The 23841-nt window shown below is 37.5% G+C and overlaps 1 protein-coding gene across 1 annotated transcript in view; it reads left to right on the top strand.

The window, feature by feature from the left end:
• LOC145986696 (aminopeptidase N-like) overlaps window positions 1-23841 on the top strand; it is a 256273-nt gene that overhangs the window by 70307 nt on the left and 162125 nt on the right. The window contains exons 6-7 of the mRNA XM_083121011.1: window positions 8265-8457; window positions 15188-15465. Coding sequence (XP_082977137.1) covers window positions 8265-8457; window positions 15188-15465 — 471 coding nt within the window. The remainder of the gene's footprint in view (window positions 1-8264; window positions 8458-15187; window positions 15466-23841) is intronic.

Here is a 23841-nt window from a genome sequence, read left to right as displayed (position 1 = left end):
GTAAACGGCTACGCAGAGTTGGCAACGCTGACAGTTACCTGCATAAGGTTTGGAAAAAAACCGTGAAAGGGGGTTATTATTTTGGGCTGTTTGGAAAATAACCGTGAAGATAGTGCCCTATAGGTGCTTTCCCGTGAAGGTACTGTGTTAACCGTGAAGGTACTGGGTTAACCGTGAAGGTACTGCTCTATAGGTGCTTTCCCGTGAAGGTACCTTAAAATATACAGCGTAAAAGGCTATGGTTCGCTACTACCCTATAGGTGCTTTCCCGTGAAGGTACTGGGTTAACCGTGAAGGTACTGCTCTATAGGTGCTTTCCCGTGAAGGTACTGGGTTAACCGTGAAGGTACTGGGTTAACCGTGAATGTACTGCTCTATAGGTGCTTTCCCGTGAAGGTACTGTCTTAACCGTGAAGGTACTGCTCTATAGGTGCTTTCCCGTGAAGGTACTGGGTTAACCGTGAAGGTACTGCTCTATAGGTGCTTTCCCGTGAAGGTACCTTAAAATATACAGCGTAAAAGGCTATGGTTCGCTACTACCCTATAGGTGCTTTCCCGTGAAGGTATTAGGTTAACCGTGAAGGTACTGCTCTATAGGCGCTTTCCCGTGAAGGTACCTTAAAATATACAGCGTAAAAGGCTATGGTTCGCTACTACCCTATAGGTGTTTTCCCGTGAAGGTACTGGGTTAACCGTGAAGGTACTGGGTTAACCGTGAAGGTACTGGGTTAACCGTGAAGGTACTGCTCTATAGGTGCTTTCCCGTGAAGGTACTGGGTTAACCGTGAAGGTACTGCTCTATAGGTGCTTTCCCGTGAAGGTACTGTGTTAACCGTGAAGGTACTGCTCTATAGTCGCTTTCCCGTGAAGGTACTGGGTTAACCGTGAAGGTACTGCTCTATAGACGCTTTCCCGTGAAGGTACTAGAAAGACCGTGAAAGGTAGTTGTTATTTTGGGCTGTATGGAAAATAACCGTGAAGGTAGTCCCCTATAGGTGCTTTCCCGTGAAGATACCCTTAAAATATACAGCGTAAAAGGCTATGGTTCGTCCAAAATTACCGTGAAGGTAGTGCCCTATATGTGTTTTCCGGTGAAGGTACTGGGTTAACCGTGAAGGTACTACCCTATAGGTGATTTCGGGGGTTAACCGTGAAGGTACTACCCTATAGGTGATTTCCCGTGAAGGTATCTTAAAATATACAGCGTAAAAGGCTACGACTCGCCCGGGTGAGTCAGCTCCGCTATTTTCCATCTACTCAGTTTGTAGATTTTCGTGACATATTCCGACTTGCGACCAAAAACTGCTAATTGTGAAAACACTACTACACCCTGGACACTTAATTGACACGTTGCTAATAGCTGACGAATGAGTGAATACTGGGAAAAAAATTCATGCCCAAAATTTTAATACCCACAGAAAGAAACAGTCATTGGAGCACACGTCATTAAGAAATTTGGAAATTATCGTTTAAATCGAAGAGGATTACTCAAAAAAATGGTAACACACTTAGCGTAAAAATTACGGAAAAAACTTCGTCGTTTCATAAGCTCTTTTTTTGGAGATACATCTTTTCCACTATCTTTCCTAGTTGCTATGATATTTCTTGCTCTTTGATAAATCTATCAGTTTCTTAAATGTTGCCAGGTCCTGGCACATCAAGATTAATTTATTTTCTATCTGACACTAGTTGTCTATGACATCATAAATATTTGCCAAATTGAAAACGCACAAATACAATATTTAATTAAATGAGAAAGAATTATTGCTTGCATACGTAACCGGGGGAGGCAATTTGAACAGGATTTGTAGTTTTTGTAACAGTTAATTCTGACAACCTGGAATCATGAGAATGGTAAATAACATTATTACTTCACTCATTTTTGTTCCTTTATTTCTCACAACCGACAACTTCTTTTCACTTTACAAAGAGGTCTACAACGCGCCATCTCTGCTTTTTACTCAGATTTTCCCCCCAACCCTTGTGCCAGTTGACAACATTTGTATCTTTTTGGAGAGGTTATGAAACGAGGAAGTTTTTTCCGTAATTTATACGCTAAGTGTGTTACCATTTTTTTTAGTAATCCTCTTCGATTTATACGATAATTTCCAAATTTCTTAATGACGTGTGCTCAAATGACTCCTTCTTTCTGTGGGTATGGGAATTTTGCGCATGAATTTTTTTCCCAGTAGTCACTCATTCGTCAGCTGTTAGCAAAGTGTCAATTAAGTGTCCAGGGTATAGTAGTGTTTTCACAATTAGTAGTCTTTTGATCGCATGTCGAAATATGTCACGAAAATCTACAAACTGGAATAACCCGAAACCCATTGATTTCCGACCCCCTGTGCATAGGGTCAAATTTGTTGCAAATGTGCTCTAGTAATACCCCTTTCCAGAAATAGGTCGAATTACCAATCACCCTGTATATTATACATCAAGGCTGAGCCGACGCCGACGTATCGGAAAGTATCGGATTGATTTGATTTACCGATACTGCCCGATACTTTGGAGGTGTTTTGATGGTTGAAAACTGCGCGCGACACTTTCACGGAGTCTAATTATTCTGAAAGTTAAGTAAAATTCGAAGTTTCAATTGATTTTGTACCATTCATATCAGGGTGAAATTCATTCGTTGACAAACAGAAAAAAGATTAAAAATCATTTCTAAAATCACTCCTCACGAACTTCATGTCTCTTGCACATTCATTGCTATGGATACCTACTGATATTGTTATTATTACAAAGCGGATCAAAGCAACAATTAAACCGGATATGTTTATGTGTCAAGGTAAATCACCTGTTTCGCGTCAAGCAACTATGGCACAAGACAAATCAATAACATTGGATTGGATGTCTCTGACGAGTACAAATCTTGTCAATGGAAAATTGGTCGAAATTTATCAGGTTTTTTAAATAGACTCAATCCAAGGCCTTGCTTGAAGAGACTTTATGGAGGCAATTGTTTTTATCATTGTGTAAAAAACCTGCATTTTGTGATTAAATAACAGATATTTTCATATCCTGAAGTATTTCTTTACTACTTTAAAGGAAAACTCTGGTAAATTGATGCTTAGTATTGAATACTCATTGACCAATATTAATAAAAAAATTGGACAACAATTTCCAAGCATCGGTATCGGTGAGAATCGTAAGAGTATTGGTATCGATTCAAAGGGGTATCGGCTCAGCCCTAACATAGTTTATAATGTACGTGACACACGTTGTCTTCTAAATGTAAACCGATGTCCTTTTTAGAACTCTCTTCTCCTCTCCAAAAGGTGTTTGGCTGTTTCCTTAGAGTATAACAGAAATTAACTTGGTAAGAACTAATGTCCTTGCTAATTCGGAACACTAGATATATTTCATATGATCATTAAAAAACGGGTGGGGGAGAGAATTAGTTAAATACTTTATTAGTTATCGATTTGAAACGGTGATGTTTTCTTTAGAAAAATGTTACCAAAGGTTTATGGGAATATTAACAAATTCATTCATTCATTTATTGTTTTCTGCCCAAGGGCAAGTCTTTCCTTCCTACCTCCATGCTGTTCGATCTTGAGCCTTTAGCTTTGTAGCATCGTATTAGTCACTTATTTAGACGTCGTCAATCATTTGGTATCTTCTTTTCCCTGGATTTTCTTTCCATTGACCACCTCTTCACTGACATTCCTTAGTATACAATTTCTTCTCATCCATTGACCCAAACAATTTCTCTTTCTCTTCATTATTATCTCCAGCATTGATCTCTTTTCCCCAACTCTTTCTAGCACTGCTTTATTTCTTACATTTGCTGTCCATTTCACCCGTTCTATTCGTCTCCCTAGCCACATTTCTAGAGCTTCCAGTAGCTTTTTGTCACTTGTTGACAGTGTCAATGTTTCCGCACCATATCGAGCTGCACCCCGTACAATGCATTTCATTAGTACTTTCCTCGGATCTTTGTTCACAAATCCACAGAAAATATTTTCCTTCCTATTAAAGGCTTCCTTCGCTTCTATTTCTTGACTGCATTTCATATCACCGTTTATGACGCATCCAAGATAATTAAAAGTGTCTACTTGTTCGATTATCTCACCTCTGACGATCAATTTTGCCTTTCTCGGTTCTCTTTCGATCACTATTGTTTTCGTCTTCTTCACATTTATTCTCCTGCTCGTACCAAACTGTTCACAGTGGGTATTCATTTCTGCAAACATGGCATTTATGGTTATTTAATTTCCTGCCAACAGGGGCATGTCATCTGCAAATCATATACAAGATATTGTCCTTCCTCCTACTGCTAGCTCTCTCTTGCAATGGGAACAGTTTTAACTATATCTTCTAAATATAGTTGTTGAACAATGTAGGAGAAAGACAACATCTTTGTCGTACTCCTCTTACAATTTCACTTCCTTGGCTCATTTCTTCTCCTATTCTCACTTTGACACGTTGTTTCATATATAATTTGCAGATAAGCCTCCTTTTCTTCCAATCTACCCTAATATTCTAAATGATCCCTGAAAACTTGGTCCAACTCACTCTATTAATGGTTTTCTCTAAATCGACAAAGGGTACATATATTTATTTACCTTTTTCAGATATATTTCTGCAATTGGTCTCAGTATTTCCATGGCATCTCTCGTACTCCTTCCCTTTCTAAAAAATGATCTTCCTCTATCTCTCTGTTTATTTTAGAGTGTAGGCATCTATTTAAAATTCTCAAGAGAACTCTTGCTGATTGTGATATTAAACTGACTGTTCTATATTCAGCACATTTCTTTGCGTTACTTCTCTTCTTTATAGTTACTTAGATTGTTTCCATGAAATCTTTTGGCCATACACCTTCATCATACATTTCATTGCATAAATGTAGCATTTCATTCTATCCTTCATCTAGATTACTTTATGAGTTCTACAGGAATTTGGTCACTTCCTGTTTTTATCCGTTCTTCATTTCTTTGAGTGCGAGTTCCAATTCATCCATCATCATGAGTAGCCATTTTTGTCCTCCTTCTTTTTTCTATTCATCATGTATCTGGTCGGCTCTCTTTCCCCTACAGATCATTTACGTGCTCTTCCCATGTTCTCAGTATTTCTCGTTTGTCCCCAATTTCGATTCCATTCTCATCTTCTATCATCCACATAACTTCCCACTTCTCTTTGTAGAGCCTAGGGATTCAATTTCACGGTATATCAGGTCATATCATCATCTCTATCCTAACTCTTTCATTTCTTCTCACGTTAGTTTTATCCATTTCTCTTTTGCCTTATTTGCTTCCCTTCTTACCTGTTTATGGAGTTCTCTGTATCGTCTTCTTCCTTCCTGTGCATTAATACTCTTTCATCTTCTCCTTTCATCCATTTTCTCGAGCATACTTTCTGTGATCCATGTTTTGCTTTTGCATTTCTTTCTTTCCCTGCACCCTATGGGGTATTCGACGGTTTTTTTAAAGCCCACTTTTATTTCTTCCCAGATCGTGGCACTGATTTTAAACATGCTTTTTCACTTCAAATACACTTTCTTTAAATTCTGTTTCAAACCTTTTCCTTTGTTTTTCTTCCTTTAGTATCTCGATATTCCTTATTTTCTGTCCTCTTTTTATCTTCTTCATGGACGAGCATATCTCTTCCTCTACTAGTGCATGGTCTGAATTTATATCAGCTCCTGGTAAAGTTTTTGAATTTTTGAGGCAGTTTCTAAATATCCAGGATGTAGTCTATCTGATATCTTCTGCTGTCCTTTGTGCATGTCCATGTGTATCTTCTTCTCGTATGCTGTTGGAAGAGATAGTTTCCAACAATGAATGAGTTACTCTTGCAGAAGTTGACCAGGAATTCACCCCTCTCGATTCTCTCCCCTAATGCATATCTTCCTACTCCGATTCCTTCCTGGCCTTCTCCTACTACTGCAGTTTCAATCTCCCATTACGATAATGTATGCTGAATTTCTTTATTTTTCCATTATGTCTTCTATCGTGTCGTAGGTTTATTCTACTTTCTCGTCTGGCAAACCACTATGGCCATGTAGACATGTACAAGCACTAGGTCTTCCTTCTTTTCCTTCAGTCGTACCATGATTATCCCCTCATCCAGTGGCGAAGCCTCATAAGAGGCCCGGAGGCCGGGCCTACCCTAATATACTTGGCTATTACGGATTATCTTATTACTTATAATTTAATTAACGACGCCTTAATACAAGAAAACTGAAATTCTAGGCCATACGATCATTTCCACAAATTTCCATCCCTGCCAGAGGCTTTATCGTCGCATGTCGAGCCACTTCTCATAGGGCCTCAGCTGGTACCATAACAATCTAAGTGATTCATGCGGGAAAGCATAATTTCAGGGGCCCGTTCGCCCGAAATTGAGACAGTGATTACAGCCTCATGTAGTGATGCCAACCCTAGCGTAATAGTGCTAAATGTAGTACAATTTGAACTTTGTTGGCACCTAGCACCCTGTGTTCGGATAATAGCATAATCTATAAACATGCGCCCCTGGGAGACAGATAAGTTGAATTCAGAGGAATATATTTTGAAAAATAAATGAAAAAATAAATCTTATTTGATCATTTGATCTGATTATTATCAGATCTTATTTGTTTCAAACAAAAGGTAGCATGCCAATCCAGCCACTTCTGGTCCACCGCCTTATTTTCATCTTTTCTTTATCTTTCCTTACTTAGCTCACGAGGAACATTTTATTGAAGGAAATTGCTAGAAAGTTGGGGTCACAGATAAAAAAGCCGCCGCCTTTTGTAGTCGTTGAATTTTCTCAAACTTTGTCAAGCGATTGAACCAATTACATTGGTTAAACCATTGTAGTTAATTTAATGGGGGGAAATTACCAATATCGTTTAACTAAACAACAACGCATTTTCAGATCACAACTGCCCCCAAAATAGATACATAAAATAAACATAAGACCTAAGACATCCGAGCACAATTTAGTTGCATTTAGCAAATTTAAGAATTTAATCAGCACACTTTGATTGGGAGTTTGGCAATGCTGGAGACACGGTACAAAACTGGGTTTCACATCCGTTTCTTGTCCAGCGCGGGGTATCCAAGGAGGGGAAGGTGAGGGTAGAAAGGTAAAGACAATTTGTTCAGAGGGCGAAAAATGTTTCAATCACAGTGTTCTGTGTTTTCGTTAGTTTCTCGATTTACTCCTGTTGCTGTGTTGTTTTATTGTTATATTTTATATTGTTTTTTCTTCTTTTCGTTCATTTATTTTTTTATAGTTCTTTCATTGATTTCCTTTATTTTACTTCGCTTTTTGTGCCACTTTTGGCTAATTTGCGAGGATGGGGAGGAGTGTTGATATGATGAAATTGACGAATGGACAATCACAGATATCTGTGCAAAGGTCGAGATTCGAACCCAGGACCCTTGGCGTCGTAGCGCGATGTGCTAACCACTCCGCCACTGGTGTCGTGTTTCATTGTTGTGAGCGTGAAGTGAGCAAGGGGAATTATAACTTTTATTACTCTGGAATGCTACAAATACAAGCATAGAAGCCTATTACAGGACATAGGAAGAAATAAGGGGCATTGAGGACTGTCGCTCGAATGACGTCTAAAGCATCAATTTACAATAAAATCAAGAAATACGATCTACGAGTTAGCACACATCAAGAGTTAAGAATATGTTGTTACATTTTCAAAAATAACTTTAAGGTTATATTTTTTATATTTTAAAAAAGGTGCACCCATAACAACACGAACTCACAGCTTGTGCCTACTCTTCCAGTGACACCACGCTTCGCCATTGCTCTCATCCACGTAACATGCTGATATTACTAAATCTCTTACACGTGGTCCAAGTACTATGCCAACTCCATGAATTCCTGGGGAGTCTCCTCCCGAGTGAAACATTTACATATTGTGGAATGTAAATATTAACTAACCCTCTGGTGTCCCCCAACCCCGGAAGTTGATTACCGCAGCAACATATCTCTCTCTTTCTAACATCGACCTCTGTGACAGAGTGGTTAACACAGCGCGATACAACGCAGGGCCTCCGGATTCAAATGCCAGGTTGAAAATCGGTGTTATTTGAGTGTATTTTTCTTCATGAATTTCATCATGTCATCACTCATTCTCATCTTTGCGATTAGCGAGAAGTGGTAGAAAAGCAAAGTATTATAAACCAAAACAAGCAATATCTCCCTCTTTCTTCAATGTACAACGTTTTATGTTCTATATGCGACTATTATATTGTTTAGAGTGTACACTTAAGAATATAAATGAATTTTTTTGGAATGTTATCATACGTCTATTACAGAAAGTCTACATTGTAAGGAAAAACAAAGAAACAGATGAGGACCTGCTGTGGACAATTCCCATACCCTACACAACGCAAGACGAGCTTCAGTTCGTTGATAGGAGAGCTAAGATCTTCCTACAGGAGAAGGAAGGAGTGCTGACCGGTCTTCCAGATAGAAACAAATTTATCCTTGCTAATCCCGAGTATGTAGGTGAGTTCTGTACCACGTATCAATTAGCTTCCATGTGTGACAAGTATCTTGTATTTGAGGAGGTTTCTTCCGTACATTTTCAGTGTGTCAATCAAACCCTTATGCTTTAAAGTGGGATTTTGCTAAGAAACCGATTGTCTTTTCATAGCAGTAATTGAATCAAGATATCATTTTTAGTACTACGCACCAATTCCAACAATGGCTCTAGAGGAAAACATTAACAATTCACAGGCCTGCATAGGTTTGGATGACTCACAGATGACTGTTGCCACTGAATTATTTCAACATGCTGATTCCAAAAATGAAATCCATTTTTACCCATCACGTGCAGTTTTTTTCAGAAAATAGCAATATATTAACTGAATTAATTTAAGAATGAAATGTGTAGTTCCATGGTTTCCTCAATAGATGGCTCTGTTTACATAATTCGAAAATATTGGCTTTCTACAATACAAATCCTCCAATTTCAAACAGTAAATGCACATAGAACAGTAAGCATTCAATCCACCCACTATCTTCACAAGGCAATTTGATATGAAAATTATAAACTTTGATTACGTAAATTTAATTTTCGAAATACCTCATAAAAATTTCCTTCAAATAATGTCCAAAACTCAATGTTATAATCAGAGTTAGGATTTTTAGGTGCACACCTTTTTTTCGTAGTGAAAGTGTGACCTCTCTGGAAGGACTCAGTGTGTGAAATGTTGCCTCAACGTGAGAATGGAGCTAATTTTCCAGGACCTTTTTTCCCTTTTTTGATAACCTTTCCCCTTCCCTCCCTTTTCTGGGACATTTATCTATTTTCCCCCTTTTTCGTGTTCTTAATCGCTTTTCCTCCCCTTTTTGTGTCTTTTTACTGGTGTTGTTATATTTCCTCAGCAAATCAATGATTTTTTTTTCGCGACACTTTTCTCTTTAAGATGTTTACACATTGTTAACTGAAATTGAATGTATTTAAACTGTGCTTGATTGTTGCCTATTTGAAATCAACAATGGAAAGACCGCTACTGATATGCAACAGATCGCCGTTATTTTTTTCTAAGATAGAAGGAACAAGGAAACGCAGTTTGGTCTTGGAAGCAATGATGCAACAATGTGTTTCTGAAGTGGTGAGTTTCACGTTTCATGTTTGCGCAGTGGACAGATATTGTTTGTGGATGTAAGTTCCTTACCTGCTTTTTCACTCTGTTAGATCCTGTTAGTGCATGTACTTTATCATGCCGAAAGTGCCCAGATCCCGATTTATCAGTCAGGCTCAAGAATTTAAGCACAAGTTTATAGAAAGTGATGGAACTGTTATTCGATGCACGGTTTGTGATACGGGAATCACATTAGATGAAAAACACCAGAGATCGCATTTAGCAACATATTTCCAGCTCTAAGCATCGAAAGAACAAGAATCTGCAAGGAAGTAAATCTCGGCAGCCTCTCTTACGCAATGCATTTGAGCAGTGTTCTTCCAAGAACCAAAATTTAAAGGAATTTAATGTTGACTTCTGTGCATCTTTTACACACGCGGAATTTGCCACTTCCACAGAGTTGCCATTCCGAGTGAATACTAAGTTTGCCCCACTTGTTTCTGTGGATGTAGAGAGAAGCTTCAGCTTATATAAAGATATTTTATCTCCGAAAAGAAACAAACTCACTTTTAAAAATTTTGAAATGCTTAATGTTGTAAGGTACAACAGCTTTGTGTTTTTCCCCGACTCTGGTGAATAACTGTAACACAATCTATGTGTGTGATGTGTACACAGCTTCGAGTGATTAGCTTAGACTAATAAAATAGGAGGGAAAGTTTTAATAAGTAGTATAATTATCAGCACCTTTTTTTTCCCCAATCAGCACCTTTTTTGCCCCTTTTTGGGTCTTATTTTAGCACCTTTTCCCTTTCTTTTTCCCAATGAAATTTTCCCTTAAAAATCATAACTCTGGTTATAATGTAGTGTGTTGATTGAACTTAATGACGTTGAGAAAAATCATGATCTAGGGAAAAATCCTGACGTGATGGGAAGAAATATATGTCGTGCACGATCACAATTCAAAATACTTCCAGAATCACCTATTGGTTTGTAAACATCCAAATTTCCTTTGTTTAAATTTATCTTATTGCGTTTTGTAATATACATAATGGAATGGTGAATATGAGAATTTTGATTGTGAAATTGTAAAAAATCTGACGTGATGGGGGAAAATGAATATCGTGTGCATGATCAGCAAGCAAAATATTTCCAGAATCCCTTATTGGTTTGCAACCAACCTAAATTTTGCTTGCTTAAATTGATTTTCTTGCGTTTTGTAATAGGTGTAATGGAATGGCGAATATGATAATTTTGATTGTGAAATTGTGAAAAATCCTGACGCGATGGGAAAAAAATGGACGTCATTTTCGTGATCAGCACTAAAAATACTTTCGGATTCACTTATTGAATTGGAAGCAACCTAAATTTCCTTTGCATAAATTAATTTGATGCATATGATGCGTTAGGTGAAGGGTGCAATGTTATGGCGAATATGAGAATTTTGATTGTAAAATTGTGAAAAATCCTGACGTGATGGGAAAAAATGGATGTCATTTCCGTGATCAGCATTCAAAATACTTCCAGAATCACCTATTGATTTCAAATCATCTGATCGTTTTTTTTAAAAAAAATGCAAGTTGGTGGGTGGATTTTATAATCACTAACTACAAAGTAAATCATTCATCTTCTCACCTATTTCCGTAGCGATCATTAGTCCAATGCATCATATGATTTTTAATTTTTCATCCATTGAATAAATTAATAGTTCTAAGTCGAGTTGCATAAGCGACTTGAGCCGACCTCTGTGGGGGAGTGGTTATCACAGCACGCCACGACTTCAAGGCAGCCGGGTTCGAATCCCGTCTGGCCATGGGTGTTTCTTGTGAGTGTCCAATTTCATCATATCGTCACTCATCCTCGTCAACATTACAGAAATGTCCTTACAACTTAGACTTAACCTTCAAGCATATAATTTACATCCCAACAAGGATGCTGTACACTGGCGAACTTTAAAAAAAGGTCTCCCTCCTCTCAGTTAGATTGGAAGCAACAAACAAAAACTGTTATTGAATTGGAAACACTCCAGCGTCAATGCCGAAACTCTATGCAAGATAAGGAAGAGCTTCACAGTTGTCAGTCGTGAACACTACACAGAAGAGCAATGTTAACCATGAGTCATCAAGGAATGAGCACAGCGTTTCTTTCTGTGGTCATTCGGCCTCGGAAGAAATATTTCTTGTCCATTTTGAGCTCTCAAGAAATCAGGTTCCGAGCTGGCGATTCATTTCCTTCATGAATGAAAATAGATTGTTCATTTTTTCGTTTCTTTTCTCTCTTTTGTCATTAGCTCTAAAACAAATATAAAAATAAAACGAGCAAAGAAGGTCGTTTCTTTAGGCACGTGACAGGCATGTGTGGTAACTTAGCTATTTATACGACCATATTATATCCCTCTTGTTTACTTTCAACAATAAGGACGAATGTTGGGGTGACCAGAAAAAATAAACGAACACAATAAGCTCTTTAATATTACCCACGCTTCGAAAATAGATTCCGGCCCCAGTGGTAGAGTGGTTATCACATCACGCTACGACGCCAGACGTCCCGCATTCGAATCCTGGACTGGGCATGGATTTGTGAGTGTCCATTCATCAATTTCATCATATCGTCACTAATCCCCATATTTGATTGAGTTTGATTGATTGAGTTTTAGTTTGAAGTCCACTTTATGCGCAGTAAGACTAATCGGGACTGGGCCTACAGTTTAAAGTGGGATCCGAACCACTATGTGCCTCCACCGTTTATCGAACCCGGGAACCCTTGTTCACAAGGCGACGATGCTACCACTGCACCATCGGGGAGGCCTCCCCCATATTTGCAACTTAGCCAAAAGAGGCACAAGAAGCGAAGAAAAATAAAGCAATTCAATCACTCAATCAATCGAACATAGGGTCTCCAGTTTCATAGAGCAGTATGCAAGGCACTCTGTCATGAAGACTCTCAAAATTGAAATATTAAGTGGAACAAAAAACCTGATATTAGAGTATTTTAAGAGTTTAGGCAGATTAACAGTTCACGTCAACCAACAACAATTTTACTTGTATTATGTGATGTATGGTTCTGCGCTAATATAATTGAACGTGCTCTTGCGATAATAGTTACACATTTCCGTCTTGCAACACACAAGCTCGACTCGACACGATATGTGCATTTCCTTGCCCCTTTTCTGTATTTTTTTCTATTTAGGATATATTACGTTGCATTTTTGCCTCTTGGTTAATCCGTGGCGATGAGAATGATTGACCAATTGATAACATGAATGTAATGGGGCAAACATGCCTTAATCATGGTTCGAACTTAAGACCTCAGTCTTCAAAGCACGTTACAATCTGCCACGTGTGTGTCTTTTCATCTCCAGTCACCCTAAATTTCTAGAGGTAGAAAACAACGTTACACAAACAAATTGTATAAATAATTTCCATGACCATAAACATTTGTTGCACTTGTTGAGAGAAATCCATACCCTCGTAATGTTATAAGTAAACGTCGACCTAGTTGATGTTCCTGGAACCCTTCCTTGCACGAAAATCACACTGTGTCCACAGGATTTACGACTCAACGCTTACTAAAGGAATAGAAATGTGCATCCCCATTTCCATTAATTGTTCACTGTTCGTATATTTTGAGGTCGGCTAATTCGAACATACGACCCTAAGACAGCTACACACTACCAAAAAAAACTGCAGTGTCAACAAAGTAATTACTGTATATTTTATATTTATTTATTTTATTTTTGGTAATGGAATATTTTTCCCTTCAGATTCTTATTTATGTTTGATTTGGTTTATTTTACTTTGCTTATCTGCCACTTTTGACTAAACGCGACGATGAGGATGAGCGATGAAATGATGAAATTAATGAAGGGACAGTCACAATGAACACCGAACGAACACAATTCAAAGGCGGTGTTTAAGCAAGCTGTGTTAACCACTCTACCACGGAGGCCGGAATCCTTTTTAGTTAGGAGATATCGTTCCTTGACAGCGAACTAAGAACTGTTAATATGCGTCACGTCAGAGTTATAATATTTTAAATTTCTAACAATCAATTGGGATTTACTCTTAACCATTGTTTTGCCTACATAAAAACTTCCACACAGTTAAGATCGTTTACACTAAGGACAACAGCGTTAAAGTCTATGCTTTAAGGAATGATTAAGAACACTATGATGACGGAAAATAATAATTCACATGACTATATTGATGCATTACATCGGTGAAACATTAATTTTCGTTCACGAAGAAATATTGAAGAACGCAGGGACACAATGACCAATTGATTTATTTATTTTACTTCGCTTTTCTTCCACTTTTGAGTAATCACATAGATAAGGATGAAAGGTGTGTTAAGACGAAATTTGTGAAAGGCAATCACAAAAGTAGGACACAGTCCAAATTTCACAGACCATTATACTGGCCTTGTGTCTAGACGCCAGATACTCGTTAGTCTGCAAAATATACTCCATTGTCACAATGACGTAGGCATTCGTAGAATAAATTTGTATATCATTCTCCCCCCTCCCCCCCAAAAAAAAACATGAGCTAAACTAGTGCGCATTCTGTGATATGTTCATTACTTCTCAGGAACCACTCGTAGCCTTCAACTAGTTTATCCTGAAAAAACTGCGGGTTAGGGTGTTAACAGATATTTCAGGGACAATATGCAAAGAATACTGTCACGTACGCACAATGCAAAACATTTCTATTTTCTCATTTCCCCTACAACCCTGGCGAAAAAAAGGCTTGTGGAGCGTGGTGCTGATCGTATCACCTCCAAAATGGCCGAGCTCGAGAATATGCGGTTCCCTACTACTACTACATCCCATAAATGTGTCTTTATGGCACGTTGCTATACGCACGAGGAACTTTACCTAACCTTTACTACTATTAACTACTCATACCAGGAATTTTGGTATTTTTTATACTTTCTTTATACTTTTTTATTTATTTATTTCATTCCTAGCCATAACAGCAATTAGTCGATGCAATAAAAATACGCCAAACTTTAAAAGAAACGGGTGTTGGCGTGCGCGCGTGCACGCACACACACATACACAGAGAGGGGGTGGGGGGGGGCTTGGAACACAAAAATCTTCCACAAACTGCCCAGATCATGCCTGACAAGACTCCAACAGAAAGCTTTCCGGAAACAAGTTTACGTGCGCACAAGGTAGTGATGGCCTTGTCTGCAACTTCCTTCCCCTACCTTCTTATCCAATACAGGAGTAATGAAGTAATGAACTACCTTCCAATCTAACTAAGAGGAGGGAGACTTTTTTATAAAGTTTGCCAGTGTACAAGCGACTTGCATGTGACGTCAGAGTGCGCACAGCCGGCATGTTTGCGTATGCAAGAAAATGTGAAATAACGTGAGCTTCTGTATGAAGCACCGAATAATTCATAATGTACCATCGTAAAAATGTTTCAAATCTCCCGCTTGAATTTCGTATGTTTACAAGAACTGGCCTCCATCAAGGCTGCTCGAAGTTCCACTTCAGCAGATTGTGACGTAGGTGAATCCCACCTATAAGCTTTTCTTGAACTACAGGTATATTTAGTAAGCCCTAACTATAGCTACAAGGGAGTTATTTTTTTAAAGTGTGTACTGGTTATTTTTTTCTTTTTACACCATTGTCTGAAATCTTCCAGCTCTCTACTACGTTAACTACGACACCGACAACTGGGACCTGATCACCCGGTATCTGAACAGCGACAACTTCAAGAACATCCCCGCCCTGACTCGTGCCCAGCTGATCCACTACAGTGCCTTCCTATGTAGGTCAGGCGACCTCTCCTACGCCCACCACTTTCGCCTGCAGCTCTTCCTTCGGTGGGACCTGGATACCCTAGAGCCATGGTTCATGAAAATGATGACCACCTCTTTTGACTCATCCCTTGACGGTACAGATGCATGGGAGTATTACAAGGTATTATTATGATTATCATTATAGAACTGGTGAACGTCAAGTGTAAATTACAGTGTGATTATTGTCTGTGAACCATTACAAATTTACTACGGATAAAAATGGAACTGACAATAGTAATTCTGATGCAAATTGAATGATAAACTCTCCCAAGGTTTTTTGTACACACCTCACAAATGATCTGTGTGTCAACCTTTGTTGATGTGTCAGCTAACCGAAACTGTTTCTCGTCGTACATGCTTCGTTATTCCGCAAATTTCCGTAATTTCTATATTTATATCAAAAGCCTCTAATTCGGAGGAAATATGGAGCTGAAATAATTATCAATAACCATTAGTTAGACATGCATTTTTTTCGTCGTTGTCGTCGGTACAGCAATGTTCAATATGCGTCAATGATCCTTTGGAAATGTAAGACTGCATGATCAATGATTAAGCAGAAGGATGTTGTTGCACCTGGTTTCAGCGTCATATTTGCACCTGGTGATGAAATTTTAACAATTTCTTTTTCTTGTGAATTACAAGGTGGCACCACTATCACTAACTCAGAGGTTTCAGCAAGGGACAATGGAAATTTCCGACATGAAATGATCTGCAGTGATATTAGTTTAAATCAGGAATGTTGTACAGAAACGAATGTTACTAGTGGAAGCTCTGCGAGAACATTAAACAATGAAAGCGGGGAAATGCGTTTCAAATCGCCCTGCCTACCAAAGGATGACCATATAAGGCATGCTTGTAATTAAGACCCGTACCTTTTGCATGTTAAGTCTTGTCTCGGTGACTTTAACAAATTTAAATATTTAGACGTTGATAAAGATGAAGTTTCATCTGTTGCATTTTTGATGGAGTGGATTGACTCAGAGCCTGAGTGGACTGATACAGATAAAGGAACTCCTGCACCATTACTTGAAGCACCAGAAATACAGCGAGGAATTTGTGACAATGTAAATAATGTCGTCTCGTTCCCCGTTTCGTACACCAATTGTATGATAAATAAAGGTCATTGGGTACAACTCCGAACGGTGACAATATCAGTTTAATAGTGTATACTTACACTGAACTGGTCACAATAATCATAACATTTTCATGTGTACTTTTAGTCGATGTTCGTACCATCCATATAACCAAATCGTGTCGTCATGGTAACCAACGCAGAATGTGGTTTCGGTTACCTTTGAATTATATACTGAATCTATCAGTGACTTGTTTCTTAAATGTTTAATTGACACAGGTAGTCAATGTAATTTGTTGGATAATAAGGTTTGGATCACTTTAAGTTCTTTACTACCAAATATAAAGCTAGAACAAATGGAAGGAATTCAGTTGGCTTGTATCGCGGGTGAACAGCATGTAAAAGTGGTAGGATTTAAATATGCCATTATGAAATTAGGTAATGAATTTGTCCACGTGGATTTATTTGTAGTTAAACAATTAATCGCCTATTTGATTTTGAGAGCACAGGTGCAAGTGCAATAATTAATAATCGTATGTCTACTGTTGAACTCAGTAATTGAGGTGGTAAGGAAGTATCATGTCCTTTTGTTTCGAACACTGTTCTACATAAAGAATTTTATTTCTTTTTTCTGGAGGAAAAAGTTCTGATTCCTATTGCAAATTTTGTGCTGATTTCAAATTACAAATTGTTTCGTAAGGCCTAGCTTGGTGTGAAGAGAGGGAAGAGGAACATCACACGCTGTATAATTTTTCTCCCACTTGACAATTTCGTTGAGACCAATTCTTTTTTGTGTAGGGGTTCTTCTGTCACGGGTATACCACTTGCAGAGGAAGCAGGGATACGTTGTGTAGTCATGTTGCATTCCCAAAATCATTGCAACTATCTTGAAGTCGCCTATCATCTTCCATTTATGCTCATTATATTCGATGGATTTCTTCTAATATCTCTGGACCTAAAGGAAATCGGCAAGGAAGGAAAATGTTGGATAGATTTTGCCTAGGATGGGGACAGATGAAAGGCTTGTGTTGCTGCAGTCATAATCCTTTGGGCTTAAGAAGCTAGGGAGTTAGTTAGCTAGCTTCTAATATCTCACAGGTTTCTTTGTGACATCAGAAGAACGTATGAACGTTCATTAAACCACTAACGTTGTTGCGATCAGTCAGTAGGTGCTCAATTTCAAAATAGACACGTTTCCCTAATTTTAGTAATGTTTGTGCTGGGGTGGAGATTGGTCTATTCCAAGGTAATGTTTGTAGTAATTCTTCATGATAGATCGAATCCTCTACTTCTGCCTTCCAAAGGCCAACTCTCCACAGATGTAGCAGAGGCTACCTGGTTGATTTCGGCAGACAAAATATATCAACTTAAACAAAAGCTGCAATCACAATGCTTAGTATTTTGACAATAACTTGCAGGTACATCATGTAGCTTAGTAACAGAACTGCCAACATCTGAAACAGAAACTAAGAAGCAGATGCTGCCAACTGCTCATCTGACAATTCCCTACATTATCACGAACGGTGAATCTGAGTAAAATGAGACTTTTTATTTCCTTATATAACTTAAAAAACTGTCCCTGATAGCGAAATTCTAATTACGGATTTGAAATTCCCATACCAAATTCCTTCAGAAGAAATAAAACCTTTGCAGAACAGTGTAATTCTTGGATTTCTTAAAATTTTGTCGTTTGAATCTTCTCAGTGGATGATTCTGTTTATGTAGCTTCTGAAGAAGACATTCATAAGAAGGGTTACGGCAACAAATACTGTGAAGCTCGAGTAGCTGATAACTTATTTAATTTATTTCTCAAATATCAAAATCTGTCATTAATTGCAAATATTATTTTGCTTCGACGAATGTATAATATTGGACATTTAAATTGAATGTTAACAATCATGTGCAAGAGTTAAAATGTAGTTCAAAATTGATGTTTACTCTTTGAAAGATTTGTTATAGTATTAAAAGTTGTTTTGTATGTTAAAAATTTGAATGTTATGTCACTCTTTGATGTGTATAATTAAGAACTTGTATCATTGAGGTATCCACAGTATGATCGCTATATTTTATTCAGCTCAGCAGGGGAGGTTATTGTGATCCTCATATTTTTATAACATTCACAATTTAAATGCATTAACGATAAAATCTTTGAAAAGAAGAAAGACATTTCACCATCACTGTTAGTTCCAAAATGTATTATGGGACATGGTGTAATACAAAAAACTCGTAATTTGATTTCTGTGTTTTATTTATAACAAGAATTTATATATTTATGCTTGATGCTAATTTGAAACCTAGCATCAAAATGCTGCATTGTCTAAAATAATGTTTGGGTGTCCCTTGCAGAACTACCAAATTTACCTCACAAACCCAGCCTACCAGGAACTGGGAGACGAGGATCAGGAAAAGGATTCCCCATCAAGGAAGATGGTGAGGAGATACGTACGAGGAATAAGGATATCATTCGGGGCCAGCGAGCAGGTTGCAAGGTACAGGCAGGAAGTCCAGAAGTGGATGGAGTCGGAGAACCCGGACAAGAAGGTGCCGGTAGGGTGAGTACTTCTGCTCCTTCCCCCTCTACAGATTGTGGGAATAGAAAGTATGGCTAATTCTTTATGAAGCGATTCCAGATGTGAACAACTAGGTGAATATTCTGTGACCTTGTAGTAGCCGAGATATAGGACCTGAAGAAGTGAACAGTGGTTCCCGAAACGTTGTCGGTGTACAAAATAGATACTCCTTTTACGTAAGTAATAAATAACTTCGTATTTTTAATTTAGAAATACGAAAGAATATATATAAAAGTGAGTAAGTATGTAAATTTAAATTGAATTAGAGAGATTCAAATATTTTCTTTCATTTTTAAAATCAGAGTATAAGCTGGTTTCTAACACATAAAACAGCAAATATGTAAGAAACTACGTATTTTACGTCCACAAATTACCGAACAAAATTCATTGCTTATGAATTCCTCTACAGATTGCTTTTTGTTTCGTGCCTTTAGTGTCAGAGGTTGAGGAGATATGTAGTTTAAAGCAGAGTCATGCGATTCCCTATATCTTACGTGTTCAATTTCTTGTGATATTGCTGAGAACGGAATACATTGTTTCTGCAGTGTTTCGTTCATTTGTGTTTGTTACATGTTGTTTTTGTTGTTTAAAAATGTATGTACAGAGTAACAGCAGTAGTGTAAAAGTATATATAACCAGTGCGAGAAAGTATGAACCCCTCTCAAGCAGATTTGGCTACACTTAAACCTAGCTCAACATGCCCATATGAGCTTAATGCTCAAGTGTGGCACCCCGTCTAATCCAAGATTTTTGTAAAAATGCCCTCGGGAATTTCCTGTGAAAGTATGACCCCCCTCAGATTGATTTGCCTACACTTACAAAATCTACATCTGTGAGATTGTTGTCCATAAATTTGTTAAAAATATGCCTCTCTTGATATTTTTTTTGGCCACACTTAAAACTAAGCCAAGATGCTCATATGAGCCACCCACACCCACACACACCCACACATATTTACTTCCGGTCCACTTCCGGTCTACTTCCGGTCCACTTCCGGTTTACTTCCGGTTTACTTCCGGTCCACTTCCGGTTTACTTCCGGTTTGCCTACTTCCGGTCCACTTGTGGCCAAGTTGTGGCCTATTTCTGGTTTATTTATATTGCATCATGCTGTGCAACAAATTATTATCCAATATTATGCAAAAAATTATTAGACACGTGTTGTTTTCTGATTGGTTGCTTATGACATAATGTGATGATGTGTTATATTCTGATTGGCTTATTGTTTCAGATATTTTCAATGCGGTCCGTGTTTAGGCTATATAAAGAGATTTTGCATTGCATATCAGCCAGTATTGTGAGAGCTGTTGAAGAGAAAGGGTGTGTTGTTGCAGTGCTGCTCATATTTTTTAAACACAAAAATATTGCAGATTTGTATAAATTGAATTACAAATCTATTTGATTTAATATACAGGATTTTTGACAACCTGTCATAGGTTTATTAAGCATAGAATTTTGATTTGAACCCCAAGAAAATTTATATAAATACCAAAGCCAAAAATATTAACACACACACACACACACACACACACATACACACACATATACACACACAAATCACACTGCTGAACCCAACTGATATTTTTTATTAAGCATAGAATTTTGATTTGAAACCCAAGAAATTTTATATAATAAACTAATAATAAAAATGCCAAATCAAAAATATTGTAATCAATGCAAAAAAAAATATATCCAGCCCCAATTGGGCTAAGCATCAAAGGATTTGTAATCCAGACAAATACAGAGCTCCCACTAAAATATGCCCTAAATGCCATAGAAAATATAGCATGGAATATTTCACATATAAACATAAAGATACTTGCTCTGCACAGTCATCAATATTGCCCCCACAACCATCTACATCTGGTCTGAAAAGGAAGCATGAAACACCTGTTAATGCTGGACCTGCAAAGCAGCCATGCTATGAACCCATCCATAGCAGTTTTGCTGGCCAATTAAGGGATTACCGGTTTGTATCAGAGCCAAGATGTGGTATTAAGAATTTTTTGAACAGTGTAAATCCTGATGTGCAGGATTCTAAATGCACAAAATGGCTCTTATAAGCTGTCCCTCAAATTGTTTACACAATATAAGAAATCAAATGGCACAAAATTAACACAGCCCCACATAACAGAAACTGTACCGGTATATTCAAATGCAAATTTAGACAAAATAATAAGCAGTTTGATAGATCAATTGAATATTAAACACTCTGAATTTGCAGCAAAAGAGTCTGGATGGAGCCTATGCGGTTCTCCACACAAGTTATATATTAATATTTCTGAATTCAGACCATTACAAGGATCTACATATCTGCCATTACCTGCCAATATTAAAAACAAAACAGCCGTGGTTAATATAAAAAATAATGATGAGAAATGCTTTTTGTGGTGTATTTTAGCTGCTTTGTTTCCAGTTTCAAGGAATCCAGAGAGAATAAGTTATTACAAACAACATGAAAATGATTTTAATAAAGCAATGGAGGGTTTAGAATATCCAATGTCTGTTCAGAATATTGATAAATTTGAAAAAAAGGCCAGGGATATCAATGGCAAACAATTATCTATTAATGTTTTTATTTGCTCTACTGGCCGTGGCAATTGCTTGATAGAACCTCTCAGAATCAGTACAATTGATGATGAATCTGCTATTCCAATTGATTTGCTCTTAATTGAAGGGGATGGCACATATCATTACACTCTGATACATAATCTTGAAGCTTTAGTCAGAACACAACTAGACAAATCTAATAGAATATTTAAGTTGTGCAGAAGATGTTTAACTGTATTTGATGGTAAAAAAATAATAAAAGGGGTTTGTAAAGTGAATGCAGAAATTGCCAAAAACAAGTTAATTGAGCATCTGAAATACTGTGGCAATCATAAACCTGTTCATATGGTGATGCCAATGCCAAGTGAAAATTGCAAATTCAAAAAATTTGAAGCCTTGTTGGAACACCCAGCATATATAGTCTGTGATTTTGAATCAAATCTCAAACCTCTTGCATTCTGCAATCCAGATCCTGAAGAATCTTCAATTACACCATACCAGTTACATGAACCTTCCAGTTTTTATTATGTTGTTGTACAGGATGGTGTTGTTAGTAAAGAATATTCACACATGGGACCAGATGCCATCAAAAAATTTGCAGATAGAATAGAAAATGAGTGCCGTGACATAGCATCTAATGTTCTATTAAAATCAAAACCCATGTTGCCTTTAACAGAGAAACAGATTGAAGATTTCAACAATGCAGAAAAATGCCCGGTATGTGATTGTGAATTTTCAGATACAAATATCAAGGTGAAACACCATTCTCATACAGATGGTAAATTCTTAATGGCCCTGTGTAATATCTGTAATATTAAGATCCAGAGACCAAAATTTGTCCCTATATTTTGCCATGGTGCATCCAATTATGATTTCCATCATCTGATCAGGTACGAGGGGTTTGACAAGCAGAATTTAAATATTTTAGCAGAAAATGATGAGAAATATATTGCTATTAGCAAAATAATTAAAGTTAATGGTGTTCCTATTCACTTAAGATTTCTTGATTCCTACAGAATTTTATCTGCTAGCCTGGCTACACTGGCCACTCAATTATCTGATGATCAATTCAAAATCACATCTGCTTGGTTTCCAAATCAGGACCTGAAATTAATTAGGCGGAAGGGTGTATATCCATATGATTATGTTACAGATTTTTCTAAATTTGATGAGTGTGCTCTGCCACCACAACAAGAGTTTTACAGCAAAATCAGAGGATCTGGAATCACTGATGAAGATTATCACCATGCCCAATTGATGTGGAACAATTTAAAATGCCAGACATTTGGTGATTATCACATGGCTTATTTAAAACTTGATGTCACTCTCTTAGCTGATATACTTCAGGCATTCAGAAAATCTTCCATGCAAAATTATGAGCTGGACCCAGTGTATTTTTACAGTGCCCCAGGCCTAGCATGGGCTGCAATGTTTTTGAACACTAAAATACAATTGGATCTGATCCAGGATCAGGACATGTATCTGTTTATGGAGCAACGTATAAGAGGAGGCATGGTGCAATGCTCTCAGAGATATGCCAGAGCAAATAATAAATATATTCCCGATTATGATCCAGCACTGCCATCAAATTATATACTGTATGTAGATGCCAACAGCCTCTATGGCTATGCTATGATGGATAAACTGCCATATGCAGGGCTTGAGTGGGTTGAAGATTTTAATATTGAAGATCTTAAGGATTTTGATGACAGTGACTATGGCCTCTTCTTAGAGGTTGATCTGACAATTCCTGATGATTTACACAACAAATTTTCTGATCTGCCCCCAATACCTGAGGTTAAGTGCTCACCTGGCTCTAAACAGAAGAAATTAATGATGACTCTGGAGCCAAAACAGGGTTATGTCTTATATTACAAGAACCTCCAGTTCCTGATGAATCATGGTGTTCAAGTAACCAAAGTTGGAAAAGTTTTGAGGTTCAGGCACTTAAGATGGTTGTAGCGATATATTGATACCAACACAGAGCTTCGAACATCTGCAATGAGCCAATTTGATAAGGCCTTGTTTAAATTGATGGTCAATTCTGTGTATGGCAAAACAATTGAAAATGTCAGAAAACATACCGATGTTAAAATAATTACTGACCCCAGCCTGAGCAAAAAATTGATTGCAAAGCCTAATTTCAATTATAGAAGAATTTATGATGAAAATATGGCACTTTTCAACATGAAAAAAACAAAGATTAAGTTTGATAAGCCTATTTATGTAGGGGCTGTGATATTGGAATTGGCCAAATTACATATGTTAAAGCTCTATTATGATGTGTTGAAGCCTTTCTATCGTGA

The sequence above is a fragment of the Lepisma saccharinum genome, chromosome 4, assembly GCF_977018435.1.
Source record: "Lepisma saccharinum chromosome 4, izLepSacc3.1, whole genome shotgun sequence".
In the NCBI taxonomy this organism is placed as follows: Eukaryota; Metazoa; Arthropoda; class Insecta; order Zygentoma; family Lepismatidae; genus Lepisma; species Lepisma saccharinum.
The sequence above is the reverse complement of the archived record's forward strand: the minus strand, read 5'-3'. Positions and strand labels throughout refer to the sequence as shown.